Source organism: Papaver somniferum, chromosome 5, assembly GCF_003573695.1.
Source record: "Papaver somniferum cultivar HN1 chromosome 5, ASM357369v1, whole genome shotgun sequence".
NCBI lineage: Eukaryota > Viridiplantae > Streptophyta > Magnoliopsida > Ranunculales > Papaveraceae > Papaver > Papaver somniferum.
The window spans coordinates 197,576,518-197,586,088 of record NC_039362.1 but is presented as its reverse complement, the minus strand read 5'-3'; the positions used below and the strand labels follow the sequence as shown (position 1 = coordinate 197,586,088).

The 9,571-nt window shown below is 36.3% G+C and overlaps 2 protein-coding genes across 2 annotated transcripts; both read right to left on the bottom strand.

The window, feature by feature from the left end:
- Positions 1 to 203: 203 nt before the first annotated feature.
- On the bottom strand, positions 204 to 4,981 carry LOC113284219 (exocyst complex component EXO84B-like). The gene is made up of 8 exons (XM_026533632.1): positions 4,861 to 4,981; positions 4,159 to 4,335; positions 3,975 to 4,072; positions 2,861 to 3,896; positions 2,236 to 2,721; positions 1,884 to 2,078; positions 1,492 to 1,628; positions 204 to 1,351 (listed from the first exon to the last, which is right to left on the bottom strand). Exons 2-8 carry the CDS (start codon positions 4,273 to 4,275, stop codon positions 325 to 327), a joined length of 3,096 nt encoding a protein of 1,031 aa, XP_026389417.1. The 5' UTR covers positions 4,276 to 4,335; positions 4,861 to 4,981; the 3' UTR covers positions 204 to 324.
- Positions 4,982 to 5,093: 112 nt separating this feature from the next.
- LOC113284220 (ataxin-7-like protein 3) lies at positions 5,094 to 7,237 on the bottom strand. Its single transcript, XM_026533633.1, has 4 exons — positions 7,066 to 7,237; positions 6,838 to 6,964; positions 5,707 to 6,018; positions 5,094 to 5,443 (listed from the first exon to the last, which is right to left on the bottom strand). The coding sequence occupies exons 2-4, from the start codon at positions 6,874 to 6,876 to the stop codon at positions 5,381 to 5,383; spliced, it is 414 nt and encodes a 137-aa protein (XP_026389418.1). The 5' UTR covers positions 6,877 to 6,964; positions 7,066 to 7,237; the 3' UTR covers positions 5,094 to 5,380.
- Between the last annotated feature and the right edge of the window lie 2,334 nt (positions 7,238 to 9,571).

Sequence of the window (9,571 nt, the reverse complement as noted above, 5' to 3'; positions counted from 1 at the left end):
TTTTTCTTAAGAGTTCTTTTTTATGAGTCTTTTTGAGTTTTTCCTTTAGCCCTTTGGTTTATGGGGGTGGGGGCCTTAGAGCCCCTTGTAACTTTTGTAATTAAGCTTTTTTGCTTTAATAAATTTTTGGACTTAGCCCAAAAAAAAAAGAAAAAGAAAAAAAAAATGAGGAATTTCTAAGATTTTAGAAAATAATTGCGTACTATTAATTTGTTGAGAATATTTTTTACTTCTTGAAGAAATAGTGTGCTCACTGGCCAAAGTTACCCTTCTTCATACGCGTAGTTCATGTATGAATACCTCTTTTGGATATTCTCATGAATATTATGCAGCATGCCCGTCAAATGAGGTACAAGAATCATTACATGGGTTACTATTACTACTAGCCTCCTCGTCAATCAACTCTGCCTTTTGCCCTATTTCCTCAGACACCTCGTCAACTACACAAGCATTTGGCAATTGCCTTGTTTCAATCTCCTCTGGATTTGCAATGGCTGCATTTGTAGTCCCAAATTCTTCTTTGGACCTTCCAAGACATCCAGTAAAACTTTGATCCTCATCCTCGTCTTCAGAATATTCATATTTGTTGTTACCTTGGGGTTCCTTAGAAATAACTGCTGCTGAATTATGCATTTGATGATCCAGTATGACAGCTTTTAACACCTCAACTGCTAGTCCGCCACTGCCGAACTCCTCAGACTTTTCCGATGAAGATCCATTTTCCTTCCTCTGCTCTACATCATTTGACTTCAAAGACTGTTTTTTGTCAAAATCTTCTTCAAAAGTCCTTAATGGTGCTTCGTCTAACTTTACTGTTTTTGCCAACTCTAGATCGATGATGACTTCAAGAGAAGGGGTTATGCCATCAAATTGCCAAAGCTCTTGGTTTATTATGGCAGTTTCATTTACTCCAACTACTTCATTTTCCACCTCCGTAACATCTTCTATTGAACTTCTAGCATCTTCATAAGAGTCACTTAAATTCTCAAACCCACACTTCTCCTTGTCCTCCACAAAAATCCTTGAAGGTTCCAACTGAGTTTTGTCAGTCATGTGTATCTTGCTCATAGCTTCATCGGATATGGTAACTTCTGATATTTGAATTTCTTCATATGTTGCCAAACGTTTTGGTAAATTCTCTGTTATTCCATCTTCCAACTTTGTAAAATCTTCAACAGAACTAAAATCATCTTCCCTGACAGAATCGATTGACTTCCCACTCTCTGTATCCTCTAAAAAAGTAGATACTGTAGGTTCTGCTACGGATGGAGACTTTAATATCTCATACTCCAATATTTTCTTGATAGCCGCATTAGCAACATCTGTAGCCCATTCGTCTGCAAGTACATCCCTATGAAAGAAAAAAACTCAACTTGTTACGTGTGATGGAAATAACAAGCAGAATTAATCAAACTGTAGTCAGCTACTTGGGAATCCAGATTAGTGGAACTAGAGACTCACACTAAACATTAGCAGGAAAAGTTGAAATACCTGTTAGGATCACATTCTACATAAGTAAATGCTGGTTCAATGCGATATATTAGATCCATGGAAGCATCAAGCATGTTTTCAGAAAAGAACCCTCCAAACCTTGAGATTTCCAACAGAAAGTGCATGTCCACAATAAACTGTTACATGGGAAAGAAGCGGTAGAGAATTTTGTGAACCAGAAATTCGTATGGTGGCTACCGGCCACAATGACAGGAAATAACTAAGGTACACAACAATGAACATGGATGACAGATAAATATATATCCAACTACACGGTTATGGTAACATCTGTTCATACTCACCAATCAAACATAATGAGCCAAGTAAATATCTTCGAAAGTCAAATAACTTGTACTTTCTCCAATAAGTTTAATGCTGGATAAACTAGTTACCTGCTCGAAACCTCGAGATTGTTGGACATTGATAGTCGATTTATCCTCAATGGCTTTCCAAAAATCTTGGCAATTTGAAAGCCAAACAAAAACAGTCTCCATCAGTTCTTTCAATAGCTCCTCAACCCGCCAAACTTCAGTAACAAAGATTTGTCTAACTAGATTCTTTAATCCTCTCATTTCTAGAAACAATACCTGATCATCATTAACACAAAGAGATAAGCAAGTATTCAGGGAAATTGAAGAATGACATATGCAACATGTTTAACAAGGAAAACTGTTATTGAGCTTAAAAGATTATCTTGAACACAATAAATATAGTTTCACTGGAGAGTACGGAAGAACATGATACCTGGAATGCGGAAGAAGGCATAAAATCTTGATCTAACTCGGAGTCTTCTTGACTATCAGTATAAGTTTCTGCACAAATTCTTGATCCAGCATCTGGACACATAAATCTATGCACAAATTGCTGGCAGAAATGAGTGGTGAGTTGATTTGATATTTGTTGAATCGCAACTATCCAGGTATCAAGTTCCTTCCCGCGGCTACCCATATTTTCTGACTGAAAACCGAAATTCTGATTGTCCATGAATATGCTCCTGAAAGTGATTGAGAAAATATCTACAAGTGCTGATGCATTTGCCAACACAGAAACTTGTTGGGATAAAGCTTGAGCCAAAATTACTCTTGAACCGCCTGCATCTAGTATGTTCATTTTACAAGGGATGACTTTAACAAGAGTCTCAATATATTCTCTGAAGAGTTCCATTAGTCCATTGAGAACCGAGATCTCCATTTGAAGGTCGATTAATGGCAAAACTCCACTAATGATACCCTGAACATAATTAGAGAACTTTTTAGAACATACACGATAATGTTTATTTTTTAATGTTAGATTATACCAAGAAAATTAAACTAAGGCAGTCAAACCAAGGGAAATTGTAATATTACTTGCAAAAATAATTCAAACACACCTGCAGCATTGATGTTAATTTCCTTCCGCTGTTAGTCAGCATGCAATATTCCAGTTCACGACCAGTTATCATGGGCAAGGCTCTCTCATTCAGAATTCCGGAAATAAGGTATTTACCGAGTACCCAATCATCAGTTGCTGTGAAAATACCAACAACTTTCTTAAAATGGTCAATATGCATCTTTAGAACTTCGTTCATACAAGGTCTCATTAGCTTCACCAAGCACGGTTGCAACGTTATGCTTTGAGCTTCAAGCAGGGAACAAAATGAGAAAGAAATTCCTACAGCTGCTACTGCCGCTGACAACCGACCATTTATTTCAGAATCAGACTTAACATGCTTATCAAAATATATAACAAAGACTTCTAGTGCTTCACGCGTCCACTGAATAAATTCTGAAGCATATGGTGATTTATCACCGTGTAAAGTTTCAAAACTCTTTGCTCCTTGTGAGATCACAGAAAAAACAAACTTTGCGAGTTCCTTAAAGTAAATCCCATGCAAATATTCTTTTGAAGACTGCATACTACTTATACCATTAAGAAGACGGTGATGATAATATTTAAGCATTATATGCGTTGCAAGCTGACTTTCACCGAGTCTTTGTAGTCCGGCAAGTGCCTTCCGTAATTCTGGCGCAGCTACTCTCGGATGACTGGCGACAAGGGCAAGTTGATTCACAAGTCTCGACTTCCTTTCCAGTATTGCAGAACTATAAGAGATCAAAACCTGCATTGGAGGATTCTCTTCCGATTGTATTATCTTTAGAGGCCGAATCCATATTTCCAGAATCCCCAGAGCTTCATCTAGTCTATGTTCTGACAAAAGTATGTCCATTGTTTCTGTTATCTCTAAGTTGCTCGGTTGATAGTGCTCCTCATATAAGGATTCTTCGATGATTGTTTCTATTGATTCCTCTGACACCAGATCGCGGTAAATGCCGTCTGTCAGGTTTTTCACTAGCTTCCTTTGTGTTAAAACATGTTGTTTTAGATGGATGAATTCGTTTTCCATGGTTCCTACCTCGTTGAATATTCTGTACAGAAGAGGTAGAAGTCCGATTACGAAGTGAAGGAAAAAAAACATTAGATAGAGAGAGATAATATGGGATTACCGGACAAAGGACGAATAATTCGAACAAATATTTCTCTGAAAATCTCCATCCGATGCCCTCTTTAGCTCAACAAGCTCTGAACAAAGACGTTTTATCCCCTAACCATCAACAAAAAAAAAAAAAGAAACATTTAATCACTTTTTATTTTTTTTGATTATAATCAAATTCTGAACGAAATTATCACCTTGCCAGTCATTGATTCAAGCCTAGATTCATCGATACTAGAATCTGAATATTCATCCGATGTGCTATCATCACTGTTTTCAGGATCCCTGAAGCGAAATCCTCTAGAAGTATCCATGCTCAAAGTGTTTCAACAAAATCTGAAAGAGAAGTATATTGAACCCAGCTGAAGTTAAAGCTGCAGAAGAAACAAGAGTATGTTGTAAAATCCGGTAATCGTTGTCAGCCATTTTTATATTCAGAAATTTGCTTCGGTTTCTTCAATAACAATTAGTAGTATAGATTAAAGGGAAAACTGCATGCCTTATGAGTCGGTTATGACCTACTGTTTGGATATATTACGAAAAAGTCGGAATTAGTTTAGGAACCAAATTCTATTTGTGAAACAATTTTTTCATTTCACTTCTAACTTCGAATAATTACTGCTTAGGTTGCCAAATTTTGTCTGACATTTTACTTTCGGGGTAGCTTGGTATTTTAAGTTTCTTGTTGGATTTGAATCGTAAATCAGCATTCGTTGAATTTGTTTAATTTTTTGAATTTCAGGCCACTATTGATGCAAATGTTTAACAAGATCTATTGACTGCACTAGACTATTGCGGTTAAAATAGGTAAGATATTCAGTTTTCCAATGCCCTGTGAGAACTGGATACAAGCAAATCCTACATTTCCTAGTTTCTTGCAATCAGATATACGGACTTACAACTTGAAATTATGCCTGTCAACTGGGTTCCTGGATATTCACTCCAGAAAGAGGTACAAGAATTCGCGAACTACAAATAGTAAGATCAGAAGAAGTGAAACATCTGATAGACAATATCTATATGGTTGTCCTGTAGCACTTGAACAGCTAGAGATTCCTCTTTGCAGCAAGTTGCAGTGAAAATGTGAGTTCCATGACCAGCAAGTGTTTCAAATAAAATGAAGATCGAAATATGGCGGAAACATATAAGCAGGATATCAAACAATTAGTGCTAACATTGTCAGAGATTCTTGACTCAAGCTTACATGAAAAAGTCAATGATTCATGTACTCATAATGCTATATCATAGACTTGCTCACCTTGTGGTTAATTAAAATTCTTCAACAACATTCCTGAGAATAGTTAAAATATAGAGCACTGTCACCATACTCCTCGCCTAAAATGCTAGAAGGTCCGTTTGGAAGCCGGCTACAGTATTACTGGTTGGATTTGAATAAGGTGAGTATGTAGAAACTGGGTTTCACGTATACCGATTCTGTGCAGCAGTGCTACTTCTTGTGGTCTTCATGCGAGCATTTCGACCCTAAACAAGAAAAGCAAAGAAAAGATTAAAACAGAAGCTGAAACAATGAAAACAAAACTTGATTTATACATCAGGGTGTAATCATTTGATAATCACATGAAGCAGGAAAGGAGATCTAATGATCTACAAACATGGCAATTTCGTTTGTTCTGAAAACAAATAAAACCTCTAAGTGGCAGTGGCAACCTACTCTGCTCTATCATGAGCTACAGAGAAATTCAACCTAATATTGAGAATTTAGAAAAGCTTTCGAAGTAACCAACCTTTCCCATGCACTTCTCCAGATGAGGAGCAAACCTCCCAGCCATTATAGACCTTCCACAGTTCATGCACTCAAAGATTTCATTTGCCACTGCAGGATGCTTTTGTCCAAATATATCAACCACATACTTGCTGTTTGTTTCACCACTACTGCTAGGATCAGCTGCCCTGTCACGAGCCTGAGTAGATAGCCTCAACTCTTCTTCTTCCTCCTCCAGGTTATGGTCAAGCCCTAGCCTAGCTATCCGATGGCATTCAGATGCAATATCTACTATTATAGAATCAAGTAGGTCCCCAAAAAATTGCGATGATAACTGCATGCACCACCATACCAAATGAGTGAACTAAGAATTTCTTAGAAAATATTCAACAACAAGTTCTTGGAGGAAATTTGCTTTTTCCTTCAATGATCAACCCTCCAATCTGTTAGTTAAGCAGATTACAACCCAGGTAGACAATAAATTTCCAAGATGGATAGACATTTTGCATCCAAAGGAAACATATACAAGCAAAATGCGATAGAAACTTCTTTTAAGTACGCAAAAATTCATTCCTATACCTATATTTTCCACAAATGAGTAAACTAAGAATACTGTAAGAAAAAAAAATCCAACAACAAGCACAGGATTATTCATTTCCCTATAAGTTGCTCTAACCACAAACAAAAAAGAAAGAAACCAACAACAAGGTGTCCCAAGAATTTCTCTTTTTTCTTCAATGAACAACCTTCTGCCAATTAAGCAGATTACAACCCCAAATAGACTATACATTTCCACAATATATTTCATCAGCCAACTCCTACATACTAATAGACATGTTTCATCAGCCACTTCTTCTAGTTAAGTTACACGAAACATATAATGTGAACAAACTCATATAAACTTCTTATAAGTGCAAGAAATTCATCCATTCCAAAACCTATAATCTCCAGAACACACTATAACAGTTAAAACTCAATTTCAAGAAAAAGGAAAAAAAAGCTAATCAAAATCCCTAAACTTACAAAAAAAACAAAAAAAACCTCTAAAGGGAAAATTGCACTATTTCAACATCAAACAATCAAAACAACATTTACATCAGTGAGCATATATCGATTGTTTTAACATTGAGAAATGCTAATTTTAGGGTTTTACCTGAGTATGAGATGGATTCTCATCATTTGAATCAGACATGTATTCCTTCAATGGAGTTTGATAAGTTCTTCTATCAATCTAGCTACTGATAATCCTTCACTAAAAACTTGAATATGATCTCCAAAAACTGTTTCAGATCAAAACGAAAACTAATAAGAAATGTGTGAATCGAGATTAGAAGAAGAGAACAATTAGGTAATAACTGACAGAGATTGAGAGAGGACTTACATCAATTAAAAGAAAGATGGGTTAATTCGCCATGGATATGGGATGAATTTTGTTTACACGAGAAGAAAGAAAGGGGGAAAAGATTTTGGGTTTCTTCTTCTTTTGTTAACCTATTTCACTCGGGCACCTTACTCAGAGGCTCACCAGCTAAGTGCATGAAAATTGGGTTGAGTAAATCGAATGGATACCCCGTTTGGATATTTAGATCCAAAAGTGATACGCTTCTAAAAGAGTTTTTTCTTTTTTTTTTTAAAATAGAAATAGATTGCAAAAAGCCTCTGTTAATCTGCGGATTCAGTCTCATTTGAGAGTAACTCATGCTGAGTAGCTCGTCCGATGGCTCAATCTTTTGGATTAGCATTGACAGTAGGAAATACAAAGTTGTTATTATCGAAATTACATATATCATAAGCTTTGACAGTGTCAAAAGCAATTGCAGAAATTAAAAAGCTAGGTGTCTGACTGCTCCAAGAGACTGTATCTTGAGTTTTCCTGCCCTGTTTTGCCAGGAAGTCTGCAACCTTGTTTGCTCCTCTATCTACATACTGAAAAACCTAAAAAAAAAAAGTAGTTGTGTTGCTAAAACCTTAAATTCCTCCAAGATGACTATGCATTGCCAATTGGTTGCTGATTCCTTGCCTTGTATGTACCAAATTGTAGCTTGATTGTCCCCTTCTATTACCAGATTTTGTACATTGTTTATATTGGCCCATTTCATTGCTTGTAGTAGAGTTATAGCTTCTGTTTCTTCAGCTGAGCCTGTCCTGCATCTTCCCATTTCAGCTGCTTGAAAAGTGCCTGTCCAATATCGTAAAACAAAACCATAACCAGCATCAATAATTTCAGATAACCAAGATGCATCAAAGTTTAATTTATATGTGTTTGTGACTGGCAGATGCCACACAATATTTTGTTTCTGGTTCTTGCAGTCTATTGTTGTTATTCTAGCCGAGTTATGTGGATGCAAGTATGCATAGTGTCTAGAGATATCCAAGGCTATTTGTTCTGGTGACCTAGCTTTATTTTCAGAAACTCTAAGGCACCTCTCTTTCCAAATGAACCAACATTTGGTAGCAGAAAGTGTCATTGAGACTATGTTTAGATCACCAGTTTTCCATTCATTGTATTAGTGTAGGAAAGTTTTAGCCGAAGTATTAGATTTTGGAGTTACTCCCTGTATAGGTATAGGCGATAAGTTCCAGACATCATTGGCATACTCAAATTCAAAAAATAAGTGATAGACAGATTCCACGACAGTTTGGCAGAAAGCGCATTTGTTGTTCACATCCATAACTGAGCCCAGCTTCTGATTGGTTGGTAGTGCATCTTGAAGGCATTTCCAGATGAACAACTTTATTCTTTGTGAAGTTTCCATGCTCCATAGACCTCTCCAAACTTTTTGGATGAGTTAGAGACCCGATTGGAAGGATTTAGTAGTTTAGAATAGAGTGACTTGACAGAAAATTCTCCATTTTTTGTCAGAGTCCATCTTAGTTTATCATACTTCAGTGTTCCTTCTTTTGTTGTGTAGAGTTTGATATTCATAATCTCCTGCACGACAGAGTTATCGAAAATTGATTGTAATGTGTCCAAGTTTCACTTTTTGGTGTCTGAGTTGATCAACTCTGACACAAGTGTTATATTGGTGTTAGTTCTAGTAACATAATTGGCTAAGGTCTGCTTTCTAGCAGGAAGCCATCTATCCTCCCATATGTTGATAGAGGCTCCATCACCTACCTCCCAGATGTTGTATATCTCTATATGTTCAATACCTTGTAGGATACACTTCCATATCCAAGAGGCCTTAGATTTTTTCTTAGCGTGTAGTGCTCCTGATTTTTTGAAATATTTTCCTTTAAGAATTTTAGCCCATAGGTCATCCGGACGACTAACTAATCTCCAAGCTAACCTACTGATTATTGCCTGATTTACCTTATTCGCTTCTTTAAACCCTAGCCCCCCCCCCCCCTGTTATATTGGATTGCATAAGAAGTCAAAAGCTTTAATGTATAATCCCTTGGAATTTGTGTGCTTTCCTGTTTGTGGTGGTAGCAGATGCATATGCCATGGTGCAATTGACTTTTTTTAGTTTCTGGAGTTGGATAGTCCTCCATATATATTGTTTTCTTTATTTTTGTGTTGGATATAGTTTGCACCCGAGACATGCTTAGGCACTTCTCTTATTTAATTCCTTTGTTGTTATCCCAATGAAACTTAACCTTTCTCTTTAAAAAAAACAGTTTTTGTTGGGACTTCTTTTACCTGGAAAGAATAAAATCTAGGACGGTCCAAAATATGCAAAGAATAAAATCTAGGACCTACAAGGTCCAAAATATATATGCAAATCATTAAAAAAATGAAAAATTAGTTGAAGACTATTTATAATGTACTATTAAATTCCTTGGAAAAAAAACATTATGATCCTCTTCTTTTGCTCAGATCTAGTTATTTTAGAGTTAGATATGTGAGAAACTATGTATATATTTTAAAAAGTAAACTAAAACCA

Excerpts from the sequence above, each read along its gene's own strand:
- LOC113284219 (XM_026533632.1), bottom strand. The coding sequence starts at position 4,275 with ATGGATACTTCTAGAGGATTTCGCTTCAGGGATCCTGAAAACAGTGAT. Across the intron at positions 2,722-2,860 it reads AATTAACATCAATGCTGCAG|GGTATCATTAGTGGAGTTTT; the intron begins GTGTGTTTGAAT and ends AATTATGTTCAG. Across the intron at positions 1,352-1,491 it reads GTAGAATGTGATCCTAACAG|GGATGTACTTGCAGACGAAT; the intron begins GTATTTCAACTT and ends TTTCTTTCATAG.
- LOC113284220 (XM_026533633.1), bottom strand. The coding sequence starts at position 6,876 with ATGTCTGATTCAAATGATGAGAATCCATCTCATACTCAG. Across the intron at positions 6,019-6,837 it reads AGAATCCATCTCATACTCAG|TTATCATCGCAATTTTTTGG; the intron begins GTAAAACCCTAA and ends TGGTGCATGCAG. Across the intron at positions 5,444-5,706 it reads TGGAGAAGTGCATGGGAAAG|GGTCGAAATGCTCGCATGAA; the intron begins GTTGGTTACTTC and ends TTTCTTGTTTAG.